The sequence below is a fragment of the Octopus sinensis genome, linkage group LG4 (assembly GCF_006345805.1).
Source record: "Octopus sinensis linkage group LG4, ASM634580v1, whole genome shotgun sequence".
NCBI classification, from domain to species: Eukaryota; Metazoa; Mollusca; class Cephalopoda; order Octopoda; family Octopodidae; genus Octopus; species Octopus sinensis.
Genome location: NC_043000.1, coordinates 123,703,677 through 123,718,064, shown reverse-complemented (window position 1 = coordinate 123,718,064; position 14,388 = coordinate 123,703,677). Strand labels below are relative to the sequence as shown.

At 35.7% G+C, this 14,388-nt stretch overlaps 1 protein-coding gene across 2 annotated transcripts in view; it reads right to left on the bottom strand.

The window, feature by feature from the left end:
- LOC115210830 (zinc transporter 2-like) overlaps positions 1–14,388 on the bottom strand; it is a 68,452-nt gene that overhangs the window by 38,283 nt on the left and 15,781 nt on the right. The window contains exon 1 of one of the 2 annotated variants that reach the window (XM_029779578.2): positions 12,249–12,523. The exons of the other annotated variant lie outside the window; for it this stretch is intronic. Within the exon in view, the coding sequence (XP_029635438.1) occupies positions 12,249–12,325 (77 nt within the window). The 5' untranslated portion in view covers positions 12,326–12,523. Of the gene's footprint in view, positions 1–12,248; positions 12,524–14,388 lie in introns of those variants that run through there. 2 annotated transcript variants of the gene reach the window in all.

The following is a 14,388-nucleotide window of genomic DNA, read 5'->3' as shown; positions in this document are numbered from 1 at the left end:
ACGCTCATATGGTACTCTTAGCGCTCCACTAGCACAGATGCCAGTCATCGAATTTATAAGCAATATTTTGTGGATAGATAAAGAGGGTACTCAGATGCTGATGAAATGCCAACACAAGATTGAAACTAAGCCCAGCTGATCCCTCTTTTTTTTTTTGTCCATAAAGACACCGTATGTGCATAAGATGATTACATATATCTATGACACAGTGTTGGCCAAAAAATATAAACATGTTCTATAGTATACTATAGCATGTAGTATGATTTCTCCCAACAGGTCAGTTGCTCTTTTATATTGCGTTCATATTGGTGCTTAAATATGTTTTTTTTCTCCATTTCAATTCTATGAAAAAAAAAATGAATATTTAGTTTGAAGACCAATTTAATAAAGTGATGATCTATGACTTCAATTTTCTGTATGATGATGTGATTACACAAAGCTATGTTATAAAAGTATGAATGTGTGTGTGTGTGTGTGAGTGTGTATGTATTTGTGCATCTGTGTTTGTCACCCCACCATAGCTTGACAACTGATGTTGGTATGTTTAAGTTCCCGTAAATTAGTGTTTCGGTAAAAGAGACTGATAGAATAAGTACTAAGCTCACAATGAATAAGTTCTGAGGTCAATTTGTTCGACTAAAGATGGTGCTCCAGCATGGCCACAGTCAAATGACTGAAACAAGTAAAAACAGGAAGAGATATTTTTATAATTAAATATTATTAAGAATTGCCTAAAAAAAAATTGTTGAGGCTATAGTAAAAAACACTTGCCTAAGATACCATGCAGTGGGACTGAACACAGAACCATGTGGCTGAGAAGCAAGCTTATTACCACACAGCCATGTGGACTCCAGTTGAGAACAACTATTCTAAATATAATTCCTTTCTATTTCTTGCTTTATTGATAGCTTACAATAAAGCTTCTGTTTTTTTTTCATCTCAAAGAAACTACCTCACCTATCCTTCCACATCAGCTGCCAACAAAATCAACCCCCAATTCACAACATATTCATCAGGAGTTTGACATCTTTTTTCTCATATTACCATGTGTCTGATGATTCACCAAAGTAGCATTCGTCTCTCATCTTTCAGCATGTGTTGTACTATGTTAACTGTCACACACCTCATTCCTCTTATTACATAACAGCAGTTATAGATAGTATTTACTATAGGACAACAGCGAGCTGCAGCAGATGCTATGTAGTAGGTTTACTACCTCTCTTTTCTGAGTTCCTTTCTCATTGCCATTATCTTCCAAAGGCCAATGAATACCCAGATGGAATGTTAAAATTTAAAAAAAAAACTGGAATTCAAATTTGAATTTTCAATTTTGGTTTATGAAATTTTTTAGTTTTATTGCCAAAAAAAAAATTTGAGATAAACAGAACTAAAAAATAAACCAAACTTTACATCTCTGATTTAAACTACTCTCTTTACTTGTTTCAGTAATTTGACTGGGCCATGCTGGAGCACTGCCTTTAGTCGAGCAAATTGACCCCAGGACTTACGGTGATGTAATCACACCTGCATCGGTTGTCAAGCGATGTTGGGGGGACAAACACAGACACACAAACAAATACACACACACATATACATAGGTCATTATCCATAAAAATCCCTGAATCAATGGGCATTTAAACCATTCATGATATGGTTACTCGATCTGCTAGAAACAATGGCCAAATCTCATTAAAGTCACATCTGTTTTCAAAAAAGGGAAGGACACATGGGTATAATGTAGTCCTAGACATATCCATTTAAAAGAAGTGATAGTCTTGGCTGGAATGCTTTTAAGGATAATTTTGCTGAATGAAGAATGATCTGAATCTACAAAAACAAAGTGTGGCAAGTCCTTTATTCTTATCTCAACTTTATATACCCAAGGCAAATCATGATCACACCACAAAATCACTCATGTCTTTTATTGTGTCCATTAACGAGCTCATGTGTGTGTATGTAAAAAGCACCATTCGAACGTGACCAATGCCGGTGCTGCCTGACTGGCACCTGTGCTGGTGGTACAGAAAAAGCACTATTCGAGCATGACTGATGCCAGTGCTACCTGACTGGCTCTTGTGCCGGTGGCATATAAAAAGCACCCATTACACTCTTGGAGTGGTTGGCATTAGGAAGGGCATCCAGCTGTAGAAACCTTGCCACATCAGATTGGAGCTTGTACAGCTTCCCGGCTCGCCAGTCCTCAGTCAAACTATCCAACTCATGCCAACATGGAAAGCAGATGTTAAATGATGATGTATGTGCATATTATAACTACATGTGGACAGTTGGTGATTTTTTTCCTCCTCCTTCCTTCTCCTTTGGACTTTCCTATGTTTTCTGTTTCTGATGAAAAGCTATGCTCAAAATGTAAAACAACCACTCTTTTCCTTCTCTGAGCTTTGCATGTGCTATGTCCTCACATTGTTTTTTTCTTGTCTTTTTATCTCCATTTTTTGAATTAACTACATATGTGTGTGTATTATATATGTGTATGTATGTATATGTGTGTGTGCATGTATGTGTTATATATATGTGTATGTATGTATAATATATGTGTGTGTGTGTGTGCATGTATGTAATATATATATATATGTGTATGTATAATATATATTTATGCATGTGTGTATGTATGTATTATATATAACAGAGTTATTAGTGATGGAATTATCATTCCAGGTAAAATATGTTATAAGCTTTCCATTAGTATACCTATTTCTTTACTACACACAAGGGGCTAAGCACAGAGAGGACAAACAAGGACAGACAAACGGATTAAGTCAATTATATCGACCCCAGTGCATAACTGGTACTTATTTAATCGACCCCAAAAGGATGAAAGGCAAAGTCGACCTCGGCGGAATTTGAACTCAGAACGTAACAGCAGATGAAATACCGCTAAGCATTTCGTCCTGCGTGCCAACGTTTCTGCCAGCTCGCTGCCTTTTCCATTAGTATACCAAGCTAACAATATTATTTAGATTAGTAAAGAACTTTGAGGATTCTTGCAGCAGGGCCAAAGGTTATAATTCATCACCATTCTATGTTGTAAATCTATGGTTGTACTCTTGTTATACTGGATTTTTTTTTTACAGAGTGATATACAAGACAAGGCATATATAATATCATTACACACTGTTCTTTGCAAGCTGTAAATCAAATTTACTACAATAAAAAAAAAAATATGTAAAGACCATTATTTACGCCTTGTGTGTGTGTGTGTGCATACAAGTCTAGTGGTTTACAACTGTGGTTTCTTAAATGAAAATCACACTATTCAGGCCATGTTGTTAGTACTTCTGTTGATAAATTGTCTGCTTCCTTTATATTATCAAAGCCATGAGGAATCATCATCATCATCATCGTTTAACATCCACTTTCCATGCTGGCATGGGTTGGACGATTTGACTGAGGTTTAGCGAATCAGATGGCTGCACCAGGCTCCAATCTGATCCGGCAGAGTTTCTACAGCTGGATGCTCTTCCTAAACCCTTTAACTAAACACTCTCAAACACTTTCAAACTTTGCATACTGGTAGAATGTGTCATATAGAACATCTTTTACTCTTAGCATTACTCTTTAACTCTTTAATTTGTTTCAGTCATTTGCCTGCAGCCATGCTGGAGCACTACCTTTAGTGGAGCAAATCAACCCCAGTCACTTTCATCACCACAACCTGTATAACCACTGCAATACCACCATCTCAGCATCACACATCACACATCACACCGCTCCTGTTGCCATTATAACCACCGATACTATTTTATCCTCCTAACATAATTATCTCGATCATCGTCATCATCAACACTGTCTCTAAACAGCAATGCCACCATAGGTTACGTGGAAACGATGTGTTTTCAAGGGAGATAATCAAAGAACATAACATTGTAATACTTCAAGTAAAGTAAATATAACAAATGAAATATCCTTCAAGAATCCATAAAAATTCCTGGATCACTACCAAAATTTCATCATCTGTTGCTTGTGTCATTACCATCATTTTCGGCAAGTTTCATCAAATACCATTCACAACTTTTTGAGTTATTTTGCACACTGATGGACAGACAGACAAACCAACGCCAATGAAAACATAACCTCCTTCCTTGGAGGAGGTAATAAGATTGTAAATAAAACGTGGAAATCAGACAAAGTTGGAATTTCTTTGAGTAATATATTCTTCTATACACAATCATACACACCTGTATATGTATGTATATATATATAAAAATTAGAAAAAACCCCACCTTTTATCAATTCAATAATGAAAAATTAAATTATACCATTTAGAAAAATTACATATTATAGAAAGATTAAATATAAGATAAAACATAACAATGATTAAGTAATGAGCAAAATAGTAAATAAAACGTATATATTTGGTCTTTGATTTTCACGTTTTATTTACAATCTTACTACCTCTACCAAGGAAGGAGGTTATGTTTTCATTGGCATTGGTTTATCCGACATGAAGTGGTATCAAAAAGTTCCCAGACTAGTTGTGTAGTGTGCCAATAGATTGGAGCATAGGGTTGCATGTCCAGTGAGAGCTAGCAGTGACCTTCATGAGGCAGAGTGCTAAGTAACATTGCTGTGTTTACTTTGGAAGTTGTGAAATTTGTATTTTTGTGAGATTGTATGTATGCTGTAGTCTGCAATTTTGCCATGGATAGGAATAAAGAACCAGAGTGAAATTTTGTGTTAAACTTGGGAAGTCTACTACAGAGACATCAAGCATGCTTTAGCAAGCTTAAGATGATGAGGTAATGGGTCATATGCAATGTTTCGAGTGGCACAGGTGCTTCAAAAATAGAAGAACATCTCTGGAAGACAACGAGTGATCTGGAAGACCTGCCAAGAATGTCACCCCAGAGATGTAGTATTGTGCATTGAGAATTTGTGCCCCAGGGCCAGACCATCAATTGAGAGTTCAACTGTGATGTTTTGAAGCAAGTGAGGGAAGACATTCAGTGAAAGCAACTGGAGCATAAAGAATTGGATTTTTCACGACAATGCACCCTGTCACCGAGTTCTCCTTACTTGTGAGTTTCTCACCAAAAACAAGATAGTATTGCATATGTATCAACCCTGTTTGCTAGGTTTAGCATTTACTGACTTCCTTCTCTTCCCCGAGATGAAAATGCAGCTCAAAAGTTGCCTTTTTAACATCATTGTCGAGATCAACAGTGTATCACAGAAGGTCCTCAACTCGGTTATGAAAACCAACTTCCAGGTCGGATTCCAAAAGTGGCAGGGACACTGGCACCAGTGATATGCTGCATAATATGATTATTTTGAAGGAGATGATGTTAAAACTTAGGTAAATAAGTTATTTTTTTGTTAAGCATAACTAATCCAGGAACCTATTGATACCAGCTCTTATATAATAACAACAGTAGATTGGAAAAAAAATTTGGTATTATCTGATTATATATTTATTTAAGTTTTTTCCAATCTCCTGTTTGATATGTAGGTTACTCTACAAAAACTATTTTCCAGTATTTTTCAATGCTTACACTTACTCTTTTACTTGTTTCAGTCATTTGACTGCGGCCATGCTGGATCATTGCCTTTATAGTCGAGCAAATTGACCCCAGGACTTATTCTTTGTAAGCCTAGTACTTACTCTATCGGGCTCTTTTGCCGAACCACTAAGTTATGGTGATGTAAACACACCAGCATCGGTTGTCAAGCAATGTTGCGGGGACAAACACAGACACACACACACATACATACATATACATATATATGATGAGATTCTTCCAGTTTCTGTCTATCAAATCCACTCACAAGGCTTTGGTCAGCCCGAGGCTATAGTAGAAGACACTTGCCCAAGGTGCCACGCAGTGGAACTGAACCCGGGACCATGTCGTTGGTAAGCAAGCTACTTACCACACAGCCACTCCTGCTTATTAATGTCTCACACAATTATAACATGTACATACAATTTTGGAGCACTGGAATATGCAGATGTGCTTCATGAGAACACAGCTCAGATCAGATCCCTATCTACATACTCACTCTCCCTCTCATATATATATATATACACTTGTGTCAGAAAGTAATTAGCACTTCTCAAATTTCTACATTAAATAGGTTAAATCAATTAACCTATGAGCTGTTCAAAACATCTTACGCGATGAGAAAACTTAGTATGGTGTGATTTCGGACCTTGCGAGGCGCTACCTATATCTATTAAACAAAGGAAGATTTGTCTGCATCCGCACTCCAAGTTGTTGTTGCACTGCTATGTCAACATCATAAGGCTGTAGACTCTCAAACTGCTCTGCAAACAAATGAACTCGCAACAAAGCAATAGTTCGAGATATGGCCACTAGGTGACAGCACATACCTTGAGTGAAGAGCAAATCAAGGGTGCTAATTAATTTCTGACGGTAGTGTATATATATATATATATATATATATATATATATATATATATATATATACACACATACATACATGCATATATATACACACACATACACACAAACATATACATATTATTTGTGAATTAAGGCTAGCATTGGTTTCATGCTTAGGAACCCTTTAATGACTATCAAGCCATTCACATGGAACATCTGTGCTTGTCTCTATTTTTGTTTTCATCTGAAACAGAGAGATAATTGTTCACCACATTATCAATGTGATCATCTTGATAATTTTTAAAATCTTCCTATTCAATCTATTATACCCATCTCCAGTAAAATTACTGATATATATATAAAAACAAGACGTATAGGCGCAGAAGTGGCTGTGTGGTAAGTAGCTTGCTTACCAACCATATGGTTCCGGGTTCAGTCCCGCTGCATGGTACCTTGGGCAAGTGTCTTCTACTATAGCCTCGAGCCGACCAAAGCCTTGTGAGTGGATTTGATAGACGGAAACTCAAAGAAGCCTGTCGTATATATGTATATATATATGTGTGTGTGTGTGTGTGTGTGGTGTGTGTGTGTGTGTGTGTGTGTGTGGTGTGTGTGTGTGTGTGTCTGTGTGTCTGTGTTTGTCCCCCTAGCATTGCTTGACAACTGATGCTGGTGTGTTTACGTCCCCGTAACTTAGCTGTTCGGCAAAAGAGACCAATAGAATAACTACAAGGCTTACAAAGAATAAGCTCTGGGGTCGATTTGCTCGACTAAAGGCGGTGCTCCACCATGGCTGCAGTCAAATGACTGAAACAAGTAAAAGAGTAAAGAGATAGAGATACACATACACACACCTACTTGTAAATATCTGTATTTACTATCACCTACATTTTATGCCTCTTTTCCGTGCTGGCATATGTTGGACAGATCATTATGATCAAAGTTAGTTTTTATTGAGAGTGATTTTTAGCTTGATTTCTATGGCTGGATGCCTTTCCTATAACCAATCATTTTATAGTTCCTTTTATCATGGCATGAAAAGCAGAAAAGCTTTTATGTCTTGTATTTGGTTTGCAAGCTTCTTTATATGAGTTCGTGTGTTGAAGCATATTCTGTTGTGTCTGGGGAGAATCATTTTCTTTTTGTCCCTTATAATGTAACACACTCACCGGTAAAATTTCCACTTATTTCTTATTTTATTTTTCTAAAATTTTCATTGCATCCTGCAACCTTTTCAATAGTTGTTGCAAGACACAATAAGAAATGAGTGGAAATTTTACCGGTGAGTGTGTTACATTATAAGGCACAAAAAGAAAATGACTCTCCCCAGAGACAACAGAATTTTATGTCTTGGATAAGGCAAAAAGCTCCTTCCTGACTGAAGTTATACAGACACAAATGTTTTCATTTACAATGAAATACTACTACACAGTACATTCAGTACACTTCATACATTTTATTAGAAGTTGAATATTCTGGAAACTTCAACCTGTATTTTTTGTTGCTGACTATTCAAGTGATTCGTTTGAATAATCCACAATGTAAAATTCTGAACTATGACCCATTAAAATTTACTTCCAATAAAACATACATACATTCACACACACACATCTCTCTCTCTCTCCACACACACATTCATATATGTATGCCTAATAGACAGAGGCAATTATGCAGATAAACAAATTACATATAACAAGCATGGGTTTGATATACAAAATATATGTCTACATACAAACAGGGAGGCGCAATGGCCCAGTGGTTAGGGCAGCAGACTCGCGGTCGTAGGATCGTGGTTTCGATTCCCAGACCGGACATTGTCAGTGTTTATTGAGTGAAAACACCTAAAGCTCCATGAGGCTCTGGCAGAGGATGGTGGTGAACTCAGCTGTACTCTTTCACAACTTTCTCTCACTTTTTCTTCCTGTTTCTGTTGTATCTGTATTTCGAAGGGCCAGCCTTGTCACACTCTGTGTCACGCTGAATTTCCCCGAGAACTATGTTAAGGGTACATGTGTATGCGAAATGCTCGGCCACTTGCACTTTAATAAATGAGCTGCGACATCACGGGTGCCAAGCTGTATCGGCCTTTGCCTTTCACTTGGATAACATCAGTGGTGTGGAGAGGGGAGGCTGGTATGTGTGGGCGACTGCTGGTCTTCCATAAACAACCTTGCCCAGACTTGTGCCTTGGAGGGTAACTTTCTAGGTGCAATCCCATGGTCATTCATGACCGAAGGGGGTCACACATACAAACAGAAAGAAAGCAAAAACTGAAAATTTTCAGATGATGAATATTTAAGTATGACTATATAGATCATCATCATCATTTAGCTTCCATTTGTCTATGATGGCATGGGTTGGACGGTTTGACCAGGGCTGGTAAGCTGAGGGGTTGGCTTTAGGAAGGGCATCCAGCTGTAAAAACACTGCCAGATCAGACTGGAGCCTGGTGCAGCCTCTTGGCTTCCCAGGCCCCGATCGAACTGTCCAACCCATGCTAGCATGGAAAACAGACGTTAAAACGATGATGAGGATATATATATACATATATATTATTGTTGACCTGAGGAGTGACTATACTTTTAAATTGAAATGTTTTTGGATCGATTAAATTTAAATTTAATTGCAATTCGAATTGAAGATATAGCCACAAAATGTACATAGTCCTTTTACTAATTATATACTGTTTATTATTATGTACTTTTTGTGATCTAGGTAAAAATTTTATCATATATTTTATTTTTTCTATATGGTATGATTTATGCCTATCATTGTTTGAATTACATAATAGTAGTTTTTCTCTAATTTACATATATATATATATATATATATATACATACATACATTTATATTGTGAAATTTGATTTAATACTAAATTGAAATTTTCCCTGTAAGTTTGGAGTTACACGCCCTAATATTATTATTTATATATATATATACATATACATGTGTGTGTATTTAAACATTCAGCCTCATCAAATGTCAACCAGTCTGTTACAGTCACTGAGCATTACGTACATAATTATGAGCTAGGATAAAACTGTAAAACCCAGTTAGATAAATGATGACATTTAACTTTGGTGTAGACGAAACCATTACCTACTTTAGCAGTTTTACATACTTTGCTATCAGTACAGATATTGCAGTCAGAGAAATTCATGGTGTACTGGGCAACATACTAAAGGATTTAGATTTTATTAGTTATAAAGATCTCCAACCCTTAAATAGTAAATATCATCAAAAATTTTATATGGCTATAGTCATCGAGAAAGGAAAGTTTATGACATTTTTCAATAATGAAACTGTAAATTTTACTGTGTAAGAGACTAACAATGATAGCTTTGGTACATATTATAAAAATTACTCTTAAGGAAAGAGATATTTGTCTTTGTTTGCTTGGTACACACATTTCTTGCTGTTTAAGGATGAAAGTTAACACTTGTTGGTTCAGTTAATCTGACTAAACAGGTGCCATTAGTAGCTACAGTGCATGACTGATCAATAAGGCAGCTGTATAATGGACTAGAGTTTGCTTAGATAAGGGTTCAAATCTTCAAGGGAGTTTAAATGAGTGTAAATGCTTCTGAAATACAGCAAGCTTTTAAAGCCCTACATTTAGTTCTGCTTTCATGTAAGAGAGAGAGAGAGAGAGAGAGAGAGAGAGAGAGAGAGAGAGAGAGAGATCAATTATTATTGAGTCAACCAACTTAAATCACATGCCAACCTCACTCCTCTTTCAATGGGCTAAAGCACTCACAAGAATTTTTAAAAACCGATTTTGGAGAGATGCAACACAGTACGACAGTGTAGTGCAGAAACAACGTGACTTAGGGACTTTCTAAGAGGAGAATAACACCAAGTAGTGCAATGGTTCTCAAATTAAGAAATTAATCTCTTCCTCACGTCCAAATAGCAAAATTTTTCGTCGATTAACCACGTTAATAAAAAAAAAACAAAATAAAGTTGGTTAATATATAGATCCACGAAAATGGAAAAGAATATGCGTAACAGGTGTAAGGCATCGTATATTGAAGGAATATGACGAAAAAAAAGCGCGCTGACAAAGGAGGGGGTGGGGAGGGGGCTCGGAAAATACCCACGATCAACCGTAGAGGATCCGAGCAATAAACCTCAACACCCGGTCGCAGGAGCGCAACAGAAACCGCCTAAATACTTCTAATGCAATGAGTATACAACAAATATTCTTTCTTTGCAGTGCATTCGATACTTTGCTATCGTATTCGATATGGTGTATTATCTTAATTTTATCAAAGATAGCAATTTGCTCGCTCTCTTTTCAATCTCCACAGCCACACCTTAATGAGAAACAGTTCAGACAGCGGACTTATCTCACAGGAAAGCCAGTGACCCAAGTTTGTCATTACTACCTTCGGAGTTGACCTTCCACCTTTCAGAAGAAAGTTTAGTCCGCCAAAGTTTTTAAAAGAAAACCCCGCTTCGAGTAGCCTGGTCATACTAAGTAAAACGATAGCTAGAATACAGGGACACAGCTCTGTATAGTGACGAGCTGTTTGACCCTGGGGTCGGATATCAAGCCCTGAGAAGCCTAACTAGTATTTGTTTAATTCTTGTTTCCACCACTACGAGAAATGTCCTGACAGGTGCAGTTTATTGTCTTTTAGACCACCTTTTGTAGACCCTTCCTGGGCAGGAGTAAATAACGTGGTCCCAGATATGGCTGTTCAGTCGCGCAGCAGTCTTCGGGGAGCATTTCCCGTACAAACTCTGCAACTGTATATCAGGGGCAGCTATAAGTACATTTAGACCCCGCTGTCAGCCTCTTAAGAATACATGTATACATTTTTATAAACGGAGCTTCTATGCTGTGGTTTAGCTTGCTAGAAATAGCAGTCAAATTCCTTTCAGTCACACGCTTCCACCTTAAAAATGGAAGGATACATTGAACAATGTAGAACACTATACGACGAGATGGTCACTGCTGTGGAACGCCTTTAATAAAAAATCTGTTAAATCAAGGCTCATTTGGGGATATCGTGAGTAAACACATATACAAACTAACGAAAAAGCTTCAACAAGTTTAGTCAAACTGCAAGAAATGGCAGTCAAATCTCCCCTTACTATCTTTAACAGGGAAGAACAAATAAATACTAAAGTCTTTGATATTCTATAGAGATAGGATAAATTGCTGGTGGAATGCTTTTGTTTGCAGTTTTGGTCAAAGTTGACCGGGGCTAAACAGCAGAAATAATTAACGAAAGGAATGAACATAGAAATTATGAATAGGAGCCGGTGAACAATAATTTCTTCGGTAAACATGACACTATCATAGCGGAGGTATTTATGTAGATTACATACATATCTGGATTAAATAGAGAAAATTATTTTACAAGAGTTAGTACAAACTTCTTTTAATTAATCTACCATCTGGCCCGCTATACTCAACATATGTTTACAACATAACAGAACAACCGAACAAAACAGATAATAATAATAATAATAAAGAACTAAATACAATTAAAAACACTAATTATAATTATAAATTATATTTAAAGAAAGAGAAAGTTATATGTTATTTATTTTACGTTATTGTTCACTAAAAACAAAACTGAATATTTTCTCTAATGTTTTGTTAATAATTACGTTTTGTTCTACTGTAATTAATAAGCAGTACTATCGACAGACTAGAGGCACCTCGTAATTAAAGAAACATTTTTTAAAAGAATAATAAAGCATTCAAATTTCGTGTAAATGTTAAAAAGGAACAAGCTGTGGATAGACAGGTATGTTCATTAACTGAAACTACAGGGTTTATTATGTAAATATAGAAAATATAGGTAACAAGGAGGGCATATATATATATATATACAAAGAAGATAAGAAACAAGATGTTTATAAAAACAAACTTACAAATCATTCGTAATAACCACCGAATCTATATCCATATCACTCTGAGATGATTCGATAGAATATATACGACTGTCCATTTTTACAAATCCACTAAATGATCCGCAGGAGAGAAAAAAAAAGTTTAGTTTTTTGACATTGTTGGCAAGTACTTCCGGAGCGTTATTCCCTAACTACCACCTCCAAAAAAAGACTTTTTACAAACCAACTACTGTTGCTTGTGTCTGCAAGAGGTCCTTTATTTACTTGGTGCTTATGTTTAACACAACTTTGTGGAGGTATGTGTGTGTGTGGATATACACACATTACATCACGCACACATACATACATACTACATACATACATATATATATATATATATATATATATATATATATATATATATATCTATATTATATATATATATATGCGCGCACACACACACACACTATATATATATGTATATCGTTACTTCTACTCGGTATTAATAAAAATATATAGATACATTATTTATTTAAATCTATTCATAACTTTTTTTATTGGCTTTAGTCATTAAACTGGGGTCATGCTAGAGCACTGCCTTGGGGAGGAGTGTGTGTATATATATGGGTGTGTAAATGTACATAAATATAATATTCATTAATATTAATATATATTATATCATATATATATATTATATATATTATTATATATATATTATATATATATATATGTATTAGTTGAAATTTACAGAAAAACAAAAGACGAAGACAGGTGTATGAACACCAAGCAGGTTTATTAGTTTGACGCGTGGGAAAGTGAGAAAGTCTTTTACTTTTCGAGCCTATGCTCTTCAGCAGAAGGAATATGATGAAATAAACAGGGAGAGAATAAAAAAAACTTGTGGATTTAACGATCAATCAATATCATAAATAAATAAATAGATAAATATATATATATAATATTAACGAATAATTATATATATATATATATATATCCGTAATAATGAAGGGTGAAATTAATTAATTTGGAATATTATCAATTACACCAAGTATCTCGGCATGTAAAAGCCTCATTCGAGGAATTTAAGTAATACTAAGCATAAAGGGTTTAGTAACGAATTGCCTTACCACAGACCAAATTTAGAATAGCAGTCAAAGAGTTATAGCTATTTCTTCTACTAAAACGGGGGATCTCAGTAAAAGCACAGCAATTGGAAGGCGACAGACAAAACAGGTAAGAGAGAATGATTGACGGCAATCTATCATACAATTTTAAGTTATCTACGGACGCACGTTTCGAAATCAAGTTTTTAGGAAAGCATAAGAATAAATATAAATAATTCTACCTTACCCAAACTTCTTTTCTCTTCAGCGTAGGATACTATAATCATAAATGATTATATATGAATTTTGAGATACCAGAAGGCACCAACTCACTCAGTATCAGAGCGAGCGAGAATCCGCAACTGGTATCACCAAATTCAAAGTGTGAATGAAAAGATTGTGTCACCAGCCCCTTCCCACCCCGAGCGTAGCCAAAACAACATGCTGTGGTATCTTCTACGAGATAAAATATGGTTTCCGTATAATGAAGGGTGAAATTATTAATTTGGAATAATTATCAATTACACCAAGTAGTCTTCGGCATGTAAAAGCCTCATTCGAGGAAAATTAAGTAATAATAAGCAATAAAGGGTTTAGCAACGAATTGCCTTACCACAGACCGAATTTAGAAATAGCAGTCAAAGAGTTATAGCTATTCTTCTACTAAAAAGGGGGATCTCAGTAAAAACACACCAGCATTGGAAGGCAGACACAAACAGGTAAGAGAGAATGAATTGACGGCAATCTATCATACAATTTTAAGTTATCTACGGATGCACGTTTCGAAATCAAGTTTTTAGGAAAGCATAAGAATTAAATATTAAATAATTCTACCTTACCCAAACCCTTTTTAGTAGAAGAAATAGCTATAACTCTTTGACTGCTATTTCTAAATTCGGTCTGTGGTAAGGCAATTCGTTGCTAAACCCTTTATTGCTTAGTATTACTTAAATCTTCCTCGAATGAGGCTTTTACATGCCGAAGACTACTTGGTGTAATTGATAATTATTCCAAATTAAATTAATTTCACCCTTCATTATTACGGATAACCATATTTTATCTCAGTAGATGACCACAGC